A 24,517-nucleotide genomic window follows, 5' to 3' on the forward strand; every position below is an offset into this window, starting at 1 on the left:
CGACATTTTTCCAAATTTACGAAAAATTGACAGTGAAGCATGGCCAACGTGATCTATACACTCTTATCTGATTATAAGCGAAAGCTGAAGCATTTTATAATTGGATGCAGGTTTAAGGTACTACCTGTTACCTTTCGAGTATATTATTGCATACGTACCAAAACGAACAATTGGATAAATATCTGTGAGAGCACCTAGAATTCTTTTGTACCGCAGGATTGTCAAAGATGTGCGATGGTCGAAAGACTGTTCTACCTGATCATTAGATGAAATTTGAATTAAGGGTAGATAAAAAAATAGATGAAATACCTACATGTAGTCCGCAGAGCTTCTTGATATTGTCGGTAAATTTTACAAAAATCGTATATAAACATTACGTACTTCAGGAAGCAAGCCACAATCGATGTGAGCTCCTTGTTGGCACATTGTAAAATTGTGATATTTTTTCTTAATCAAAGTGTGAACCACATCGAACTATTTTTCATTTTATAGTGTCGCTGACAGTAGTTTCAATGATTTCCCTCAATCACCCAACGAATATGAGTAACCTCGAGCATCTGGGTGCTGCACTGTTGAGACAGATTCGTTATGACTTGTTCCAAGAGGTTAGCTCACGTACCGGACCCTTCTCCAGGAGCCTTCGGAGTCGCCTAAGACGCTTACCCAGATATGTACGAAAGGAACTGGTAGATACGGAATACGAAGGCTGTTCGTCCCTATTCATCGCCTGTCGCGAAGGTAACATTGATATGGTTGAGTTTTTGATAATGGAGTGTGATGCCAACATCGAGCAACGAGGGACTATAACCTATCACATGGATGAGACCGATGGAAAGTTGGAGGATTATACGGTACACAACGTTACTCTACTATGCTGTGCCAGCGAATCGGGTAATCTTCAAATCGTGCAATATCTCGTCAGGCTGGGTTGCGATGTAAATGCTTCGTCCGACACCGGTTCAACGCCCCTGAGAGCTAGCTGCTCGATATTGAACGCAGAAATTGTTCAATATTTAATTGAAAATGGAGCGGACATTCATAAGCCTAGTTCCAATGGAGGAACCTGTCTAATCGATGCTATTAAATCAGCTCCATTGTGCCAATATCTCATCAGCAAAGGAGCTGACGTGAATGAACGCGATGCATACGAGAATACTGCCTTGCATTATGCAGTGACGTGTTGGAGTTTCGAAATGGTTCGAGTTCTGTTGGATCATGGTGCCGATCCTTTCGCTAAAAGCCGTTTCGGGGATGACACTCTACAGCTAGCATGCATTGTCGGGTCACAAGACATAGTGGAATATCTTTTGAGCCGAATAAATTACTCGCGAGAAAGACGGGCCGAAGCCCATATGCTGTTAGGGTCATCGTTAATACATTTACATCATGGCGTACAAGAAGTTGTTCACCACTGGCGGTTGGCTCTTAATGCTCGAATAGATGGACCCAAACACATCCAAAACAAATCCCGAATCCAACCACGACTCGCCTTCGGAAATATGGTTGAGTTCACTACTCATGCCGAATTGGACGCAATCGCCTGGGATGTGGATGCATTAAGAATGCAGGGTTTGGTGATACAAGAAAGGATATTGGGCATCGACCATGAGTTCACTCTACATAGGCTAATGGAACGAGGTGAGTTCTATAAAGCTTCCAGACAGTACCAAGCTTGTATAGAGCTATGGGTGTTAACACTACAAGTTCGAATTCGCAAGCATACTATATTGGACAGCGATACCTGCAAATCAGCACGAGCCATTGTAAAGTTGATGGTGAATTTATTAACAAGCAACGAGCTCATGATGCCAAAGTTCAAAGATGTCTATGCCACGTTCCAGCTTTTGACATCGAACATCACTGAGATTCAGCAGTTGCTCAGTGTCCAACCGGCCGATAGAACCCAGCAGCTAAACTACGAATGTATACTCCGTTGTCTAATTCATCTGATGTACCTCCTGCTTTCTGTGGCCAAAAGCAAGATAGAACATCTACTGATCAGAAGCTCCGTTCATAGTCTGCTCCGTCAGAATATACGAAGTGTATCCGAGGAAACGCTGTTGCATCTGTCCGTATCGAACACAAGTGTGATGAAAAGTAAATATTTCAACGACGAGGAAGGTGAGAAACGGTTATTCTCCAATCTACCCGTCACGAAGTTGCTGTTGGAGTTTGGAGCGCAGGTCAATGCGTACAATGATACGAAATCCACGCCACTGCTTCTCGCTTCCATGCCATACAATTATGAGAAGGAGGTGGTCCGAACACTAATCGCATATGGCGCCCATCTGGATACTCCGAACATGTTTGGCGACCGACCTTCTTCACTACTCATGAAGAGTTCGGCGGATGATTTTCCTCATGGTGAACACATTTCACTGAAGTGTCTGTGCGCTAACATCATCATTGAGTCGGACATTCCCTATCACAATAACATTCCCACTGCGCTGGAGGAGTTTGTTCGGACACACGAAATATGTCCAGTTGTAAAAAATACAATTCGATAACATTTAGCAGGGAAAATTCATGTATCAAATATTGCAATACGAGTTCCAAATCAAAATGTAGGAAAATGTAAAATAGCTAGAGATCTAGGTATTGTTCTGGACTGTAAATCCATATTCATAGAACACGACAACTCTAAAATAAATAAGGCAAATAGTGTGTTAAGTCAAAGGCTTCTTACATAACTTCCAGGACCCATACACAATAAAGCTATTACAGCGCGGACTCGATTATAAAGGGTGTGTCACATCAAATTGCATCACGGAAAAAACGCTGTAGAAATTCGCCCAGTAGACCGATCCTTTTGAAAATTTTAGACAGTAAAATAAAAACTATTAAACAACTTTTGGCATTTTCTTTTTATTCATACTTCGAGCCCAAGCCCGTATGCTCGCACCTTCCTCTTTACCCCGTCCATAAGGTTCTGTACAACGTCAGGTTTTACTTTTTTTTGAACAGAAATCCATTTTCTCTTGAAGTCCGCCTCCGATTGACAACTTTTGGGTTCTTCCGGAGGGCCTGCTTCATAATCGCCCAATATTTCTCTATTGGGCGAAGCTCCGGCGCGTTGGGCGGGTTCATTTCCTTTGGCACGAAGGTGACCCCGTTGGCTTCGTACCACTCCAACACGTCCTTCGAATAGTGGCACGAAGCGAGATCCGGCCAGAAGATGGTCGGGCCCTCGTGCTGCTTCAATAGTGGTAGTAAGCGCTTCTGTAGGCACTCCTTAAGGTAAACCTGCCCGTTTACCGTGCCGGTCATCACGAAGGGGGCGACGCTTTCCGCAAGAGCAGATCGCTTGCCACACCATGTACTTTTTGGCAAACTTGGATAGTTTCTGCTTGCGAATCTCCTCCGGAACGCTGTATTTGTCCTCTGCGGAGAAAAACAACAAGCCCGGCAGCTGACGAAAGTCCGCTTTGACGTAGGTTTCGTCGTCCATTACTAGGCAATGCGGCTTCGTCAACATGTTTTGCCTTTCGTCGCGGTTAGGAGCCTTCTGAACCTTGCATGTACGCAGGCCCTCCCGCTGCTTGGTCCGCTGGACGAATGAACTTGACAAATTCAGCTTATTGGCGACATCCCGGACCGAACTTCTCGGTTCACGTCTAAACTGCTTAACGACGCGCTTGTGATCTTTTTCACTGACGGAGCATCCATTTTTGCCGTTCTTAACCTTCCGGTCGATGGTTAGGTTCTCGAAGTATCGTTTTAGTACTCTGCTGACCGTGGATTGGACGATTCCCAGCATCTTACCGATGTCCCGATGTGACAACTCCGGATTCTCGAAATGAGTGCGCAGGATTAATTCACGACGCTCTTTTTCGTTCGACGACATTTTTCCAAATTTACGAAAAATTGACAGTGAAGCATGACCAACGTGATCTATACACTCTTATCTGATTATAAGCGAAAGCTGAAGATATAATTCCTAAAAATTAAATTTCTACAGCGTTTTTTCCGTGATGCAATTTGATGGGACACACCCTTTATTCGACATTCGCGTCGCTCATGTTATTAAATAATTGAATTATGATTGAATTTGAAAAGATTATTATGCAATGTATTATTATCGTTCAAGTGCTCTCTGCTTATTTTCTCTTATTTGCTAAGCTCATTTCCAATCCTTATGGCTAGTCTTTTCTATGATAATGCCTCTACGAATTTACGCATACCGGGGACGGTTATGAAGTGTGCTCTTCACCCAGGAAAACTATCGGTGTTAGTGTAAACAGTCAGAGTATTTGTGCTCGCAAGCTTTGCAAGTTAGATGAATGAAAACAAATATTAAAGCTCACAGCGGTTGATATTGTACATTGAGTCAGTGAAACCTGGCTTAACGAACGTATTAATGATTCTGTGTTAGAAATTAATGGATTTAACATTATTAGACAAGATAGAAGGGGGCGTCTAGGAGGCGGCATTAACGATAAACTTAAGTATAGTGTCATTGATTTTTCTTCCACCAGGAACACCATGTTCCGAGTATATCGCGATTGAAATTCTATTCAACAATGAAAAGATATTTTTAGCCACCTTTTATAATCCACCTGAAGTTGATTGTGCATACCTTGTTGTCCCACTATGGGACAAAATTCGAAAATATACTACTAGTAGGCGATTATAACACAAATCTTCTTGATAACAATTCGGCTAAGACATTCATATTTAAATCCATTTTATCCATTCACAAGATGTTCAGCTTTGGTTGCGAACCAACATTTTTCCATAGTAATGGCTCATCACAATTAGATCTGATGCTTTCCAATCGTAGATCACGGTTGCTTCGTTTCAATCAAATAGATGTACCTGTATTTTCGAATCATAATTTGATTTTTGCTTCACTTGATTTTGAAAAAGTATCCACTCCACCACAAGTCGAATATCGTGATTATTCCTCGATGGATGTAGATGGCTTACTTCAGGCATTTCATTCGTTTGACTGGTCAAGTTTTCATAGGTCAAATGATTCCATTGAATTGCTAAACTTTTTTAATTCAACAATTAAATATCTGCATGATCATTTCGTTCCTCTTCGAACATTTGTTCCCAACAAAGCTAAGAACCCATGGTTCAATGATTCCATTTGAAAAGGTATTATTGATCGTGATTTGATTTACAAGAGGTGGAAAAATAGTAAAGATCCCAACGATCATAAATTATTCAAAATTCTTCGAAATAAAGTGACTGTGCTTATTCGTCGAGCCAAACGAACGTATAATGATAGCTGGGCTGACAATAACCTTCCTTCCAAAGAACTGTGGAAAAGATTAAAAACATTGGGTTTTTGTCCATCAAAATCATCCTGTTTTGTACAATTTGACTCTAATGAGATAAATGAGGGTTTTGCTAGAAATTTTTCTGGAAATTCGATTTCCACTGAGAATAATGTCAATCAATTTATAACAAATCGAAATTCACTTTATTTCGATACGATCAATGAAACTGATGTTATAATTACTTTATATCACATTAAATCCAATGCAGTAGGTCTTGATTCTCTTCCAATTAAATTTTTGAAAGCAAACATTTCGCTTGTGGCTGAATCGATTACTCATTTATTTAATTCTATCATAACTGCTAGTGTTTTTCCCGATGAATGGAAAAAAACTAAAATAATTCCGACAAGAACATAGACAAACATAAATAACATCCAAAATTTGCGCCCTATAAGTATACTTTGTGCGTTGTCCAAGGTATTTGAACAAAATATTAAAACGCAAATTTGTCATCATATAAAACAAAATAACCTGCTAAGTTCGATGCAATCTGGATATCGTCCCCATCACAGCACAAAAACCGCAATGCTGAAGGTTTTTGATGATATAGGACTTATTCTGGATAAGGGTCGACCTGTTGTCCTATTACTTCTAGACTTTTCAAAAGCTTTTGACACGATTTCCCACGAAATTTTGTGTGAAAAACTGTTGCAAAACATTGATTTCTCGAGTCATGCAACGACATTGGTGCGATCGTATCTAATAGGACGAAGTCAGACCGTTTTTAATAACAGTGTTTATTCTAGAGATTCTAGAATATCCTCTGGAGTACCTCAAGGTTCGATATTAGGACCAATCTTATTCTCATTGTATATTAACGATCTTCTTGGTGTTCTGAAATATTGTAAAATACACATTTTTGCGGACGATGTCCAGATATACTTCGACTGTCTGGATAATACAGCAACGGCTATTTCAAGAAAAATAAATGGGGATCTTGACAGAATACTTGAATGGTCGTACAGAAATAAACTTTTGCTGAATGCCAATAAAACCAATGCATTATTCATTAACAACTCACAATCTAACAATATTCTCAAATCAATGCTGCAGTTCAATAGCTCAGTAATTCAATATGTTGAAAATGGTTTGAGTCTTGGTATAGTTATTCAATCTAATTTTAGCTTTGATAAATATAATTTCAAACAATGTGGAAAAGTATATGGTAGCCTTCGTACATTATATGCTACCACATCTTTCCTCAGCACTGACACTAAACTTAAGCTTTTCAAAAGCCTTGTATGGCCTCACTTCATTGCCTGCGATTTTCTTTTATCTAACTCATCAGTTTTCGCGCAATCTAAACTACAAGTAGCATTGAACGCTTGTGTTCGATATGTTTTCAGACTGAATAGATTTGCCAGAGTCTCTCACCTCCAATATCATCTGATTGGTTGTCCGTTTAGTAAATTTGCTCCGATGAGATGTTGCATCTTTTTATTCAACCTTGCAAGGACAAAACTCCCAGGCTACTTACACGAAAAATTAGTAACTCTAAGAGGTTTACGCTCAAAAAAATATGCAATTCCACGACACTTCACTTCCAGGGATGGTAACTCTTCCTTCGTGAGAGGCATTTCACACTGGAATTCATTGCCAAATGAGTTAACTCTTGTAAATTCACACACAGTATTTAAGAGGAAATGTATAGAGCACTTTACTGCCGTAATCTCGCGAAAAGACGCATGCGCCAAAATTGACATTTTACTTTTTATGTAATAAATCTATAAAGAATATCAAATCCTTCCAAATGACTGCGAAATTTTACAGAAATCTGAAAAAATGACCCCGCAAAAGCTTGAAAACGGAGTGGCGTAAGCGCCATTTCTACTGTGATGTGGTGCAAGCGCCGTCTCCCTTCTGATGTGACGTATTTTGATTGTGATGCGATGTGATTTTTTATCTGCAGGGACAGCAAATTTCTTATAACAACATCTTCCGCAAAGGACGTCTAGCATAATGAGAGTCACATACCTTTAAAAAAAACAGGAAGTGGGTTATATCTATGGTATAACCGCAAGGGTGACGTAGGACTATCGTTGATTTAGAGATCATTTGTTTGAAGTTGAATCTAAATCCATCCTGAATGAATGAATAAATAAATATTTGGGTGACGAGAGTGTTACGTTGGAGCATCAAGGTTTTATGCATCCAATATTGGATACAAAAAACCTTGTTCTGAAGAATAATCTTCAGAAGCTTTCCTGCTAACTGCACTTGATTGACAAATCACAAAACCAAATGTATGTGGTCGCAGTATTATAGGGATAGAAAACATTAAAATAAACTCGCTTGAATGTAATTTTCAATTCCAAGGGGAACTGGCAGATTATTTTTCAGCACCGATCATTTCTTTCCAGGTTTCCTCTCGATAACCAGCAAACGAAAAGAGTTGCGCACGTGTATGTGTGTGTGTGTGGCGGCTGCTTCTATGTCTTCCCGAGGAACCGTATTTCGATGCTGATACTCTCTTGGTCACGAGAGTATCAGCATCGGCTTTTCTGCGCTCCCTCACAGTTAAAACAAACTGATTGCATTTCAGGTCAGGTCAGGCCAGGTAATGAATCCCTCGATCCCTCGCCGTTCAGCTCGTTCAGTAACGATGTTGTCTTGTCGATGTCCTCAGGCGTCGTGCACAAATTACGTAACGCTAAAAATCCGAATTCTGAACCACCTCTCCCCCCCCCCTTTCGTAACGCAATTTCCTATCTCTAATAAACAGAAAGTAACGCAACATCTACCCCCTCCCCCCTTATCACGTTACGTAATTTGTGCACGACGCCTCACGAAGAATGAATCGGTTTCACCACCACAATATCATTTCAGTATGCTTTTCGTGCGTGATTGAATCGAGAGAAGGTGTGGTTTACGATGGCAATTTGGAAGGCAAACTAGAGGAGAATGAACTCTCTGAGTATGAAAATTTCGGCGACTGAGCAATAATCGATTGAAAATTATATAATTTTCGCGATACGAAACATTTTCCGTTTTTCATGTTATGCATCCATTATTGGATACGAAAATATCCTACTGATGGGAAAGAATAATCTTCAGAAGCTTTCCAGCTAATTACACTTGATTGAAAAATTACGAAATCAAATGTATTTGGTCGCTGTGTTCGCCATATAATTAGAAAACATTAAAATAAACTCTTTCGCATGGATGTATTCTTCAATTCCCAGGGAACTGGCAGATTATTTTTCAGCAACGATTAGATCTTTCCGGAATTTTCTCGATGCTGTATGGCATCCACACGAAAATTCTCGTTTCAGTTTGGCCTGTAAAAACTTTTCTAAACTCTAATTCATCAAATTTGGAGCCCTGAAAAGGGCCGTTGATTATATGCTAAGCTAATATAGCACCCTCTCCTTGGATTCGATGGGCCAGCTGAATGTCCTTGGGCATGATGTGACGCGTTTTGCATGGATAGCACACAAATTGGTATCTTCGAATAAGCCTCCTGCAGCGTCATAGCCGCGGAACTTTGGAAGCGCAAGTCGGTTTTGAAGTCCTGAGCAATTCCACGAACCAAATGCTGCAAAGGTAGCTTGCGGATCAGCAATTCGGTCGACTTCCGATAGCGATGAATTTCACGCAAAGTTCCCGGTCGATAGCGATGTGGCTTCTTCACCTATCCTGCGGCTGGTGCGCTTATCCGAGCTGCTTTCATGTGCCTTACCACCGAAAGACTAACTAGCTATCTGCTTGGTCCCAAACAAACGAGTCGTCACGGTGCGAGAGTAGAGTAAGAAATGAACGAAAGCAAAGGAAGCGTCATTTTATAAACCATAAAAGTATAGAATCTAAACCCCACCCTTATTATATTCGTTGCTTACCCTGAGAGAGAAACGAATAACATCGAAGTAAGTATACAGTAATGTATTTGAATCCGGACACTTTGCGTTACATTTAATACCATACCGCAGCCACAACATTGTCTGCATGTTGAATTAATGCGATTGATTAGTAACTATCAAGAAACTATCAGTAACTATATTAGCAACTATTAATCGCATAAATTCAACATGAAAAAAATGTTATGGCTGTGGTATGATATTGAATGTAATGCAAAGTGTCCGGATTCAAAAGCATTACTGTAAAAAAGAGTTAACTCGACTGAAATTTTTTCGGTTCGGCCTGCAAAAACGAAATTAAGAGCCCCCGCCGACTGCAGACTGACTTGTCGACCGATAGTTCGGTCGGCTTCTTAATCAGTACGGAGAAAAAAAGTCTGTAGTGTACAGCATAATGCATAGACGTAAGTATGAGCTTCCCCATCTCACATTCCAATAAGATTAATGGGTTTCCAAGTGGGCGCGCTACATACGGATACGAATGATTTCAATAACCTGTTTTCGAAGCTATCATTAAGCTACTGAAACAATTTTTCGACTCAATAAATAGCAATCATATAACTCTTGGACATTTTATCTTTTGTATGAAATGATTATCATACTGTTCCGTTGATCCGAGGCAGAATGAATCACGCTTAAAGAAGGAATGGATTTTTTCTTGGAATTTAGTCAGCAGAAATAATGCCCTTTCCCAACAATTAAAAACGACAAACGGTAAACAGTTTCATCAAAGTGATTTCTTCGATATGGGGATATATTCACTACAACATGTCATATATTTCATATTCTTCATTATCAAATCCATATCCATGGCACCTACCGGTAACGAATTATTATCGAAACCACGATTTTCGCTAAATGCTCCTTTCAGTTTGGCCTGTACAAAACTTTTCTGTACTCTAATCCATCAAATTTGGAGCCCTGAAAAGGGCCGTTGATTATATGCTAAGCTAATATAGCACGCTCTCCTCGGATACGATGGGCCAGTTGGATGTCCTTGGGCATGATGTGACGTGTTTTGCATGGATAGCACACAAATTGGTATCTTCGAATAAGCCTCCTGCAGCGTCATAACCGCGGAACTTTGGAAGCGCAAGTCGGTTTTGAAGTCCTGAGCAATTCCACGAACCAAATGCTGCAAAGGTAGCTTGCGGATCAGCAATTCGGTCGGCTTCTGATAGCGACGAATTTCATGCGAAGTTCCCGGTCGATAGCGATGTGGCTTCTTCACGCTTCCTGCGGCGATGCGCTTATCCGAGCTGCTTTCGTGGTGCCTTGCCACCGAAAGACTAACGAGCTGTCTGCTTAGTCCCGATGAAACGAGTCCTCACGGTGCGAGAGTAGAGTAAGAAATGAACGAAAGCAAGGGAAGTGTCATTTTATAAAACATAAAAGAATCGAATGTAAACCCCACCCTCTTTATTGTATAAGCTTACTGTATACTCACGAATATAATAAGGGTGGGATTTAGATTCTATACTTTTATGGTTTATAAAATGACGCTTCCTTTGCTTTCGTTCATTTCTTACTCTACTCTCGCACCGTGAGGACTCGAGCTCGTTAGTCTTTCGCAGACAGCTCGTTAGTCATTCGGTGGTAAGGCACACGAAGTCAGCTCGGATAAGCGCACCAGCCGCAGGATAGGTGAAGAAGCCACATCGCTATCGACCGGGAACTTTGCGTGAAATTCATCGCTATCAGAAGTCGACCGAATTGCTGATCCGCAGCTACCTTTGCAGCATTTGGATCGTGGAATTGCTCAGGACTTCAAAACCGACTTGCGCTTCCAAAGTTCCGCGGCTATGACGCTGCAGGAGGCTTATTCGAAGATACCAATTTGTGTGCTATCCATGCAAAACGCGTCACATCATGCCCAAGGACATCCAGCTGGCCCATTGTATCCGAGGAGAGCGTGCTATATTAGCTTAGCATATAATCAACGGCCCTTTTCAGGGCTCCAAATTTGATGGATTAGAGTACAGAAAAGTTTTTTACAGGCCGAACTGAAAGGAGCGTTTAGCGAAAATCGTGGTTTCGATAATAATTCGTTACCGATAGGTGCCATGGATATGGATTTTTTAATGAAGAATATGAAATACATGACATGATGTAGTGAATATATCCGAAGAAATCACTTTGGTGAAACTGCATTATAAAATTATTTGTGTACGAATGCCGCAATCGATAGTCGACTCTAATTTGCGCTGGGTAATTTCCTCGGAGGACTCGATTCCTCCTTTGAGCATTAATAATCTCTTTCTGGCAAAACGATGTGGTATGAATCACATTATTTGAATGATAGAATGAATAAGTTTTCTGCCAATTTCCTTCAACCTCCAAACGTATTTTTCTCCCGTTTGTCGTTTTCGCGTTCGCTAATCCTTTCTCACAACACCCATTTCTAGTTTGAGAAATTGTTGAGTAAACATTGTTTGTCAGTGCGCGTAGAGCGGGAATTCCTAAAGATTCATTGCACCTCTAATAAATTGCCGAAAGACGTGGTCTTACGTTGATCACACTTGATTGAAAAAATCAAAAACGAAATGTATTTGGTCGCAGCATTATATGAGTAGAAAGCAAATAATCGCTCGAAAATGACTTGATTTTCGCGATGTGAAACATTTTCCGTTTTTCATGTTATGCATCCAATATTGGATATGAAAATTTCCACTGATGGGGAAAAAAATATTCAGAAGCTTTCCTGTTAATTGCGATTTTTTTTTTTTTTCCCCAATATATATTTTATATATTATAATATATTTTATATATTAAGGCTCGTTAATTGCGATTGATTGAAAAATAACAAAACCAAATGTATTTGGTTGCAGTGTTATATGGATAGAAAACATTAAAATAAACTATTTCGCATGAATGTATTTTTCAATTACCAGGGGAACTGGCAGATTATTTTTCAGCAACGATGATAGCAACGAGAATTCCACGCGTGTATGTGTGTGTGTGTGTGTGGCGGCTGCTCCGATGTTTCAAGCGGAACCGTGGCATCACTCTCCTCCTGATGGATTCCCTTTTGGCCTCAGGTGCACAAACAGGCTCTTGGTGACACCGTTCATCAGCGCTTTCATGATAAACGAAATTAGCTTCACAACAACAGCGACAACATGCTCCAATCGCTGTTCAATCATAACTGAGTGGGTTTACGAGCGGCGCTCGCTTATATACCGATTGGTGATTTCAATAGCCTGTTTTGAAAGCAATTTTAAGACTATTGAAACAAGTTTTTGGATGAAAAAGTAACAAGTATAGAACGCGTAGACATTTTATCTTTCAAATGAAGTGTTTATCATACCATTCCGTTCAGTTGTTTAAGAGCTATTAACGCTCAAAATCTCGGTCTCCGGCGTAACGCTTTCGTTCTCGAAAGTTTGGTTTTACACCCCGGTATAGAAATGAAAGACGTAGTCCTACGTCAAAAACACTTCCGAAAAGCTCGGTATGTCACACATTATAATCGAAAACAGTCGATCCCTATGCAGTGCTACATTCATAATGGCAATTTTGTTTTGGAACTACAAATCATGTACTTAGAAGCACTGTTTAAAAGTCAAATATTTGAATTCATAAAATCAAACTCATCTTAAAAGGAAAAATAAATATCCTAGATTGAAGTGTATTGCTGTTCTCGCATATTGCACATAACGATTGTACTGAATAGTTAAAACTCATTAATTTAATTGTTGATTATAAGGATTTCCCAATAGTGTCTTTTATCTTCAGAAATCATGGGTCAAAACTTCTTGACGATGTTTACTTACCTCACCAGCTCAATTTATCTTTCGGATGAATTGAAGCTAAGTGTTGATTGAAGGGTAAATGTTGGATTTGGCGAACAGCTGCACTCTTCTAACTTCTCCATCGAATCGCATCTTATAACAAAAATCAAAACATCCTCGCGTAAACTGTATTTTCTTTATATCGGATAATTTCAGACGGCATTATCTTATTTAACACGGATGTTTTCCATTGCATTTTGGATTGGGAAAAATCGATGCTGTCCATAATTGTTGTAATCGGGTTCTCAACTGCGTTAGCCTGCTCAATGCATGCTACAAAGTCGGAAAATGTGTAGCACTCTTCTCCCTGATGCTCCCTCATGCTCCGCACAACGGCGACATTTGGGAGAAAATAATTGGAAACAGATTTTCCCATAATTTGATGGACGGACGCCAATCGGTTGTGGAAACAGCGATTTTGATTTGCTGTTTCCACAACAAACTGGCGTTGGTAACATAGCTTAAATAAAACTGCATTATTTTAAGAATCAAGCCGATGGCAATGAATTTCCATCTAGTGTACACATTTTGTACAGATCAGATTTCGTAATGCACACGTATGCTGATTATACATGCAATTTTAAGAAAAGTCTCGTACTGAAAATTTCCGCCCAAAATGGTTTTTTTGTTATCAATACCCTCAAGTATTCACGCTTTCTTGCTAAGCGAACGTTCATTGGTCCAAACACAGAAGTTTTGATTGATTGATCTTCTAGCTGACTCTTTACAATTTCCGTTCACTATAAATTTCCTAGTACTTCTACCAAAACTCGTCATTGCAATGTAAAATTATTTTCAGACACAATTCTCGTTCAAATTTTTCAATCACTTGCAAATAACATGTTTCTTCCTCACATGGAATACATATTTGATACAGAAAATATACTAAAATTATAACATCTCAAATATGACGATTGCTTCTTCGAGTTTTGTGCTTACCCCTTTGCTTGATTAGTTCTCCCCTTAAAGAGAGGCAATTTTTGTCTTACGACTAGGTTAGTATTATGTAACCATTTACTCGCGCTTGGCTCGAGGTTAGTATTACAAAGATTCTCATAATTGGGATGTTGAAAAAAATCTATTTGTTTAGAAACATTCTATTGCATAATTATAAAGTGTCATGTATTGTTCCCACGAAAAACTCATGTTCTGAATGGTTCAATGGTTCACTACATGCGAATAAACTTTTGAGTTTGAAGCCTGCATAATAGTAACACGGCAAGAAATAGAAACCCCACAAGTCACCAGGCCAGCACCCAGTCAGCTACTGTTCTCAAGGCCCCGAAATATCAGATTTTTTTTGTTTTCCCAACGAAATCTGAATGTTTTCATTTCCTTTTCCCCTGTCCAATTTTTCAAACGGTGAGAAAAAACACAAAACTAAAAGATATTACATACTTTATACTACGTTAGCACGAGGTCAAAGTAATAAAGGCGAAGTAACTTTGTAGTTTAAACACTCTATAATAAGGAAAAAAAAAATATTCTCTTCTAACTCCAACGGCCGATGGGGCATGGTATACTCGGCATGTGATGAGTTCAATTTCTTGTTAATGTTTCTACAGGATGTAACTCAAGATGCAACAAAAGAGATATGATCAGTTTCTGTATTGTTCTCGTGATTATTAAACTATCTATTTTTATGTTGCTACTTCCAAAAAACTACAAAATAATCGACTATTTTTAGAACCAATAAAAAATTCACCCATTTTTTGACGTAGGATTACGTCTTTCGGGAACATATTGGGGTACAAATTGAAAATCGAAAATCGAGCACATCGTGAAAATTGTCCAATTTCAAACGCTTATTGCTCAGTCATTTAATGATGGATTGATGAAGTTTTTGCGTCAATCGATTTCGGTACTCCATAACAATTTTTGATATTGAAGAAAATAATATATGTCATGTAACTATCGAACAATTGAAAAATCTCAACCCTTATCCTAACGGAAATACCCACTTCTGATTGGTCGAAATTGACTACACATGCGGCGGGTCCCTAACAGAGACATCAAAACCAAGCTGCCTGGGGGAAATCGGCATTGCAAATACATGAAAGTAGGGGGTGCTTTTGTTCCTACCAAAATGTATTCACTAACAGAGAAATCAAAACCATACTACCTGTGGGAAATTGACATTGTAAATACATGAAAGTAGGGGGAGCTTTTGTTCCTACCGAAATGTGTTCCCTAACAAAGACATCAAAACCAAGCTGCCTGGGGAAAATCGACATTGCAAATACATGAAAGTAGGAGGAGTTTTTGTTCCTTCCTAAATATATTTCCTAACAGAGACATAAAAACCAAGGTGCCCAGGGGAAATCGGCTTTGCAAATATATGCAAGTTGGGGGCATTTTTATATTGCAAGTAAGGTGAGTGATACGATTAATTCTAGCAAATAAAATTTAAATTTGGAACTTTAATGTTGGTTGCTTTGTTAAATTTCATATCAATGGCCGATCGTGTATTGTGAAAAATGTAGCACAAGTATAAGTGTAAAATTGTATATGGTAGCAGTTGTGTTAAAAATGACTTGATATATGGAACGATTTATTTCATATTTCATAAATAAAAACCAAGGTGTGTTCTCGCCCGAGAACGGGTCGTTTGGTTTAAGCTGTCTGTTTTGTTGTGTTTATTTTCACCCAAGGAAAGTTATACGGCGAGAAAAATTTTAAAAGTGAAAAAATATTAGAAAAAGTGATTTCCCATATGCTCTACATATAGTATTAGGTGCTGTTAGTCCAATTAAAATCCGCATTGGGTTGAATAAACACTCAGAACGTGAAAGTTATAAAAGAAAATAACCTAATAATAACTAATTTCAAATATGTTTTCTCTACATTGAAGTAACATGTTTTTACTGATGAGAAAAATTTATAGTTGTGTTCGGTATTGGTAACTATTTTATATTCCATTAGTGAGTTTTTTTTCATATTTCATCCATACATAACATAGGAGGCATCTCGTCTAGGATCACAGAGGGCGGTTTTCATCATATCTCGTTCCACTTCGGTATCTTTTATCTGATACGCACCATCCAACGACTGTTTACCATCTTTCTGTCACCACTACTCGGTAAACACTGGTGGAGTGAACTAACAATATCCAACAATCAAACAAAATTGCCCTTTTCAGGGCCATCAAATCATTATCAAAGAGTTTAACGATGTAATTCTTCAAACATATCCAAAATCAACATATAGCCTAACGGAATCCTACGTCAACTATGCGGTCGTGTCTCGGACACAACCCTCCTGTGACTTTTTTTTGCATTCCTAATCAATATCCAAAGTTATAAACAATCGAATTCAATATATCCAATCGTGACTTAGGCACAGCTATTTTTTTCCACAAAAAGCTGAAAAACATGATTCTAAGAATAAATGGAAAGTTGTATCCTTCAGCGTTAATACATTATTGATTGTTATAGAATAGAAATATATTCATTTCGAAGATTTAAAGTTCGATGGCTCGGCTCGATGCGGAGTGTGATGTGACAACACACTCGCTTTTGCCCTTCCATTTTTTCTACATGGTAAAAAAATCAATTCCGAAGGCGATATCAGACATTATCAAACCTATTTTTGACCTCTAGTTATAGGTTATTTCAAAAATGGAACGCTCAAATTTTCCTTATGCTGGGAAGATGTCATTAACGGGGGTAAAAATGGTATTAACACATTCCGGCGTGTCGTTTTGACACACTAAAACATGTCAGTTTTCATGTGTAAGGTGTACGATTTTCAAAAAGTAAACGAAGTCAAAGAATAATTGAAAAAAATCCCTACAAGAATCATTGGTTGTAGAATATTTCATAATCAACTTCGTTTGTTGTCACTCGAATACTTTTGTGACGTGACAACTCCCAACTTTTTGCGGTTTCCGACTCATGAACATTAATGTTGTATTATCAGCTTCGTTTCAAAACATACAAGTGAACTTTGTTGTATAATTTGTCCCCAATGGATGTACCTAAATTCTTGTATATTCAATTTTCCAGAAAACTTGCCAGAGCCTTGCAAATTATCGGCATGCATTTTATGACGTGATGACACGCTCTACACCGAATCCACAAGCGTTGTCACGTCACAGAATCACAGAAACACAGAGTGTTAGTTCTTCTTATGAATTCTTCTCACTTTCCTCTGAGATCTTATTTCTCTAAATTTTTTTTGTGCATAACCTCATAGAAGTCTATTATTGAAAATTTGTGATTTGATTATATTCCATATATGGACAGAGCTTACTGGTATGCCTATTACCTTATTACAAGTGGTGTAGTGTCGAAAAGTCATCTTGTTCGAACACCGAACATCGATCAACTATCGTACTTCTCAAAGATTATTCCAGATAAACTAGCCAAAAGCACACTTTATGGGCACAACAAAAGCCTGTTGTGACTATTTTTCTTCCGTTCTCAGCGCAGTTGGCGAAGAAAATCCACAGAATCCCCCGCCGCAAAGCCGCTAGCCGCTAATGGCCGAATGGCGTGCCAAAACCCACCGCCCAGGCAAACTGGCTTCTTCAAACAAGTAGCTTTCAGAGAGAAGCCTTCTGGGAGCTTAACATATTGTCTATTTACGATTCCAATTAATAACGCTCACTTTTCCACACCGACCCGGCGGAGTCCTCTTTATCGCTGACCGCACGCTCACCGCGTTCTCTGCCAGATATCTGATTCCGATTGCGACGGGATCTTCACCGTCATCTACGCCAGCGCAACTCCAGCAGTCGGAGCATTTTTATTGATTTATGATTAATGGGCGACAATTTATTAACAGCGTGCAGTGCAATGTTAGTTTCACCCAACTCTCCGGTCGCTCCGTCCGTCTCGTCGGGCAGTTTATTGAATTTACATTTGAATAATAATCCCCCACACAGCGCTATCTCGTGATTACATCCGATATAGACTATTAATTTATTGGATAAATTAGTGATGGCTAATAAGATTTAGAAGAATGAAAGGACAACTGCTTGCTCCGGAGGTCCGCATCGCGGTGCGATGCAGCCGAAGCAGTCGTTTTCTCAGATAATCAGTGCTGTTTATAAATAGCGAGAGATTATTGTGCCCAACACGGGGGAGGAGACCAGTGGAGGGACCCCATGATGAGGCCACAAAAGAAGCCCATCGAGGTGATAAATTGTTTTCGATTCCAGTAGCACTCGACCGGCGAGACCCCACTCTTCGCAAGCAACGGGTGATAATATGATCCGACTTGAGCTCGAGTTGTTGCTAAGGGGGCAAAGAGAGCGCGCGGAGGTCAACAAGCCGCGGGCTGGGAATGATTAATCCTTTCCAGCTGTCAATTCTGTCGAATTTTGCTAATCCCTCGCATTTATGTCGCAACCGAATTTCCAATCAACTCTCGACAATAGGCAACGGAATCTCCCACTGCGGGCCCATCGGCTGCCAATTCTTTCGAAGCACCCTTCAGTTGGAAATTTCAAGTATTTGATTGAATAGAATTTCGGGCAAAAAAAAGTCCACTCCAACTGATTCGACCCCGTAGCTTGCGTTTGGTGGCGATGCGGGGAACGAAATAGAAGAATCTTAAGCACCCTGCTCTATCCGTGTACCTCTTCTAGGATTGTGTCATTCAATCAACCGATTTCTTATTCTGTCCCCTCCACACCCGCAGCTCTCCGCTGACCTTTGCCTTGGTAGCGCAGAAAAGAGTGTGTTGTGTACCTTCGCAGCCGGTGTTTTTCTACTCAAGAGTGTCAAGAGGACTTCTGTCGTTCGTTTATTTTGTGTTGTTTTCTCTTGTGTTGTTCTTCTTCTAATTCTTCTCGTTCTACAAACCGCGCTCCCGCAATTTCGATTGCACACCGATCCTCCCGGGCTGCTGCTCTTTCACATGATCAGGCTTATTTGATGTCCCCTTCGGTGCTGGGTTTCTGAATGTGACCACGCGGAAAGTGTATCAGGTCAGGAAACTCTTGAAAACTCGATTCCACTAGATTTGATTGTTTGGTGCGGATTGGATCCTGCTTCTTTCATCGGGAAAAGATAAGGTAGGTAGTTTCTGTGGTAGTCATTTTGAGAAACAACTCAAATTCACCAAATTCACTCACGTAATTAATCAAATTACGGGACTCAAACTATTATTCATAAACAGTTTGTTCCACCTGGCCAATCGGTTACTGAAGTATATTATCTCAGAGTTTTGAAGCATTTGATGTTGAAAGTCCATTTAAAGCACCTATAACTTTTATCTTCTCCCAAAAATCAGGGCAAAACTAAACAGACATTGTTGATGACATGAAGGCCATTCGAATGACTTGAACCGAAGCCATGAACGTCATTTTTCGAAATGAACAATCGAATCGCTGTTGAATCGGCATGAAAAGTTTGAATAATTTACAAATATTAAAATAACTTATTTAAAAGTACAATTCAACAGTCTCGAATTATCATTGACACACTGGGATTTATCTAAAGACTCATGATTTGACCGTTGACCAGGGGGTCAAATCATGAGTCTTCAGATAAATCAAGTAAATTTGGAATTGTCGATCGGTCGATAATTTCTCACCACATCTAATGTTGAACATCTGAAATGAGGTTCCATCTTATATGCTTGCAAGCGACTCATTTTAATATAAAATAAATTGTTAAGACTTTTTTGTTTGAGAAAACACATATATACAGCCGGTTCAGGCCTGCTACATTCATCAAATCGAGTTTATTATTTTATTATTATTTGACGAAAAATATATAAATTCCTTTATCAATCAATTCTAATACCTCTAAGCATATTTTTATTCTCACCAGCATACTGAATTTGTCTTATACTGTATGTTCCATAACTTAAGAACCACTCAATTGGGTTCCAGAGATAGGTCAAAAATCAGTTAAAATGATGTATTGTGTAGGATAAAACTGGTTTCGTTAATAAAGCTTTATAGTTCTGTTCAGGGGCGAATGATTCCAAAAACCAAATTGTCCTTGCACCAGATGGAAAACTATCGCTCCTTTACGACATTAACATGAATTTTGCTTAAATTATAACAAGCTCAATTCGTAGGTTATCCTCAGTTCAAACAATCTCTTTGGTGTGCCTTCGATCAAGATGTGGCATGTGGAAATTTGTATCCCATCACAAACAGAAAAAAACTGCTCGTTTAACTCGTCCATACTGTTTGTTAACTACATCTACTCTTTCAGGTAAAGTTGAACCAACGTTATTGCGTTTGGACACCTAATTTTCACTGTTGTTTCGGTGGAAAAACGGCAATCAATTATTCTGTAGTACTTCGTTGTACTCCTGACTGTTTACTCTTGTTGATGGGAAAGCGATCTTAATCAGGTCTCTTCTAGAAAATTCTCCACAATCATTTTATGTTTTGGTAATTTTTGACGTAGAACTACGTCTCTCATTAAGGGTGCCAAATAAGAAAACAGGTCACGTTATTATGAACGTTATTATAAAGTTAACGTTAATAACTATTTTCGCCGCAAGCGGATTTTGACGATTACATACCAAACGAATCGGAAATTCCCTACGATTTGTTTTTTATACTATATATTACAATCCCCTGATGAGTAAACGGTTAAAATTGATGAAAACTAGAAGCATTTCCATCTAACCATACATTGGTCATTTGTGAGCTTCCCTACCCATGCCGTCAATAACCAGCAACTTATCGGCGATACGCGAAGGGGAATGATTTAAAGTCTCCGTGAACAAAGAAAAGAATAAGAAGAATGAATAACGGAGTGGAATATTTGCTTAGAGCATAAATGTTGGATCTCGCTGAGGTAAACTTTCAGTATCGTTCTAGATACGAAGCAATGACCATCGTTTGTACTTCCTTGTTTTGCGTCATCGCATGTCTTCGTTTCGGATAGAGCTGTGGACGCGACCAAATTACTTACTCACTGATGTCTCTGGCATTGCAATCATTCAATCAAACTGACGCCATTCCATTAAGGTTCTGAACAACACAATTGTGTGGCCAATCATCAAACTGGGCTATCATCGGCTCAACAAAAAAAAAATATTGTTCAGGAATTTTGTGTGTGATTTGGTTTCGCATGACAGTAACAAAACTATCAACACCATGGATGACATCCAAGCTAATCGAGACCGGAAATATTAATAGGAAGGGTTTCTGTTGAGGAGAGCGCAGAGTGGAGGACTTGAAGAAAATAACAGCGTAGTTCTACGTCAACAATGTAGTCGTGTCTTGAACACAACCTCCTATATTTTTTTTCAACTCTAACGTCCGATCATAAATCCATCCTGAAAAATAACAATAACAAAAGTTTATATGATATGAATGCATGTGTTTACTAATGAATCGTTTGTGGAATGCACCAAATTTTAGAAAATCAAAGTGGAGTTATCATTATAAAATTGAACATACTGTTACTGTTTCATTTTGTAGGCTCTAGTGTATATTTATAAACATAATGATAACGCTCTGAAACAGAACTATATATGTACAGTATGAAAACATTTCAGTACATCACACAACACACACCTACCTTCTAAAAGCTGCAGTGCCTGGTGCGCAACTTGAAGAACATAAAAAAAGAGGAATATAAATGGTTAAAAAAAAGATAAAAGCTGTCAGGAAAAAGAGGAAGAAAAATCATAAGTTACTTAGTTTGAGTAATTGGTCAAAACTGTCATTTCCTGGTTTAGATCAGTATTGAAAGCACGATTTTAAAAAGTGTATTCTAGTGTTCTACAGTTATACTACAGAATAATTTAGAACAAAAGAAAGTGTGCTTAGGAATATTGTAAGAATCAGGTATGATTCCAAAAAGGATAAAATCTTCCATAGAAGATTTTATCCAGGTAACAAACTAGCAGCAGTAGCCTTATACCTCCCTCTTTGTTAGGGCCCGTTATATCATCCGCTGGAAACCTCCAGTGAACAGCACGAGCCAGATCTCTCGCTTTTAGCTCGGAGTTTAAAACCCAACATGCTTAGCAGGTCCGCAGCAAAGCTTTGGCGATCATGCCATCGTCAACCCGAGACCCGAGAGGAACTCAACCGCCAGGACATCGATACCCGCCACCACGTGCATCAGGAGCAGCAGCAGCCGGCCGGTCATCCCGACACACTACACACCCACACAGCAGTCATTGTATAATAGGTTACAATAAAAGAAAAAATAAATACTTACCTGTTTTATATTGGTGATAATCCGAGCCCTTGACACGCTAAATCACCTCGATCACGAGGAAAGCCGACCCTGAGAGCTACAGGCCTCAAGCTAGAGCTAGCCACGGAAAAAGAGGCCTTGCGATCCAAACCTCAACGATCCCCGTGGCTCAGACCAGGGATCGAGGTTTAGAGGGAGGTCCATCTGACGTCCTTGAGAGTAATAACGCGGAATGTAAAAAACAAAAGTCATGATCCCCGCATGGTTGGAATTCTTCTTAACGAAGTAAAGAAACCGCAAATGATCTACGGTAGGTCTTCACAAGATACGACACATCACATGATTGTATTAGTCGTTTCATAGACTGTCAGAATACCGGTCCAGAGTAAGAAACAGAGAAAGAAACAAAACTTTCATTCACGCTCTGTTGGCTAGGAAAAGTTCTAGTTCTACTAACATTTTGCTAATCACTGAATCATTATTACATCATTAGCAGTACAGAATTTAGTAAAAGAAAACAAAACTTATTTTCCCCTTATTTTATTTATATGTCATTAGTGATGTTTATCTCGTGTTGTATAAGTGTGATCGAGCTGCGCTTGGCCTTTGGAATACAGGGCGAACTCGATTATATACAATCTGTTTTCACTGTATATAAATGAATCAAAAACCAAAAATGTTTTTAATTATTTTGTAAACATATATTTTCTTGTTTTTTTTAAATATGAAAGAAGTATTCAATTTTTGATTCATCCTCTGAAAGTCAGAAAATACCTTTTTCATATAAATTACACAATCACACATAATCTACATTTTTCAGGAGATGATAGAGGATCAGGATGAAATAAATCATTCTACCTATACGTTCGAATTTCAACAATGGACAAAGGGCCTGGCCGGGTAAGGGAGTAAAAAGTGCCCCCAAACCAAATCACATGGCAAATATTGTATATGATATTAAATAGGAAATTTCGACGGTTTATTTCAACCCCTATGTGATTTAACATAGGATCTATAGTAACGTACTTTTTCGTTTATTTCACGCCATCCTCAAAAGTTTCGAGTTAAAAATTTGAAAAAAAAAACTGAATGTGCATCTTACTACGGTGTATCAAAAAAATTATCAAAAAAAAAATCATCAAAAATGTTAGCACTAAAAAAATATTGAAATTTTGAAAATATTTTTTTTTTGGATTTAGAGATTCAGCACTGCTCTAATTCATATTTAAATGTGTTTCTACGGCATGTGTGATGTGTTGGACATGTGTGATTTTTTTTCAGTGTTGCGCGGTATAAGAAATATATATTTTTTTATATTTCCAAAGAGTCTGAGTGGGTAAGGGAATGAAAAGTCCCCCAAACCAAATCACCAGTTGGATGGAAAATATTGTATAGGATACTAAATGAAACATTTTGGCAGTATTACCATATATTTGAGTCCTTATATGGTACACGATAGGATCTATGGTTAAAAATGCACCTTTTGGTTTTTTTCACGCCACTTTCAATAGCTTTTAGACAAAAATATGAAGAAAAAATACTGAAAGTACATCTTACTTAGGTGTATCGATCAATATTTTCAAAAAAAATTTTCATCTGAAAATCAAACATTAAAAAAAAATTTTAAATCAATTTTCATTTTTATTTCAAATTAAATTTTATTAATTTTTTATTTTGAGGTTCAGTACTACTCTAGTTTGTATTCAAATTTCTTCCTACATCTATTTTAGGTATATGTGACTTTTTTTCAGAATTTTTAGAGTGTTTTTCGCGGTACAAAAAAAAATTATATATATTTTCAGGCATTTCGAAAATTTGAAAAAAAAATTACTTTGAAAAAATTACAATTCAGTTTTACTCTAATTTTTATTCAAATGCGTTCGTATGTGTTGTTTTTTCCACAAGTGGCGTAATTTTTTCTTGAATTTTTGAAGAGAATCCTCCCGAGAAAAAAAATGTTTTTTGACCTTCGAGCATTTTTAATTTATTTTGAATTTAGAGACCCATTACTGCTCTAATATTTTTCAAATTTTGTTTTTCATATGTCTAAATTTTGTCGGCATATTTAGGGCATTGCGCTGTACAGTTGTTTTCCTCGTATCTTAAAATATATGAGATTATCTTTACGTTGGATTTAGATGGTTTACAAAATTCATAGAAGTCAGTAGTACGATAGCGCTCTGTGAGAAAAAAATAAAGTCCTTGTGGAAAGATCATTCGGATTAATGAAAAGAACACATAAAAAAATCCGAACTGTTTTTATTTTTTTTTATTTAAATCTTACAATTGAATACCACAAATACAATAAAATAATCGATTTCAAGAAAATAAAAATAATAATGCAGACGACGAAGAAAACTATTTTTGTGTCTCGCAATGCTCTTAAAAGTTTAGGAAAAATTACGCCACATGTAGAAAAAAAACACATACGAACGCATTTAAATAAAAATTAGAGCATAAGTGGG

The 24,517-nt window shown here is 38.4% G+C and overlaps 1 protein-coding gene across 1 annotated transcript; it reads left to right on the forward strand.

The window, feature by feature from the left end:
• The first annotated feature begins 500 nt into the window (after positions 1-500).
• LOC129774377 (protein fem-1 homolog C-like) lies at positions 501-22,040 on the forward strand. The gene is made up of 2 exons (XM_055778111.1): positions 501-2,455; positions 21,881-22,040. The coding sequence occupies exons 1-2, from the start codon at positions 513-515 to the stop codon at positions 22,038-22,040; spliced, it is 2,103 nt and encodes a 700-aa protein (XP_055634086.1). The 5' UTR covers positions 501-512.
• Positions 22,041-24,517: the final 2,477 nt, after the last annotated feature.

Source organism: Toxorhynchites rutilus, chromosome 3 (assembly GCF_029784135.1).
Source record: "Toxorhynchites rutilus septentrionalis strain SRP chromosome 3, ASM2978413v1, whole genome shotgun sequence".
NCBI lineage: Eukaryota > Metazoa > Arthropoda > Insecta > Diptera > Culicidae > Toxorhynchites > Toxorhynchites rutilus.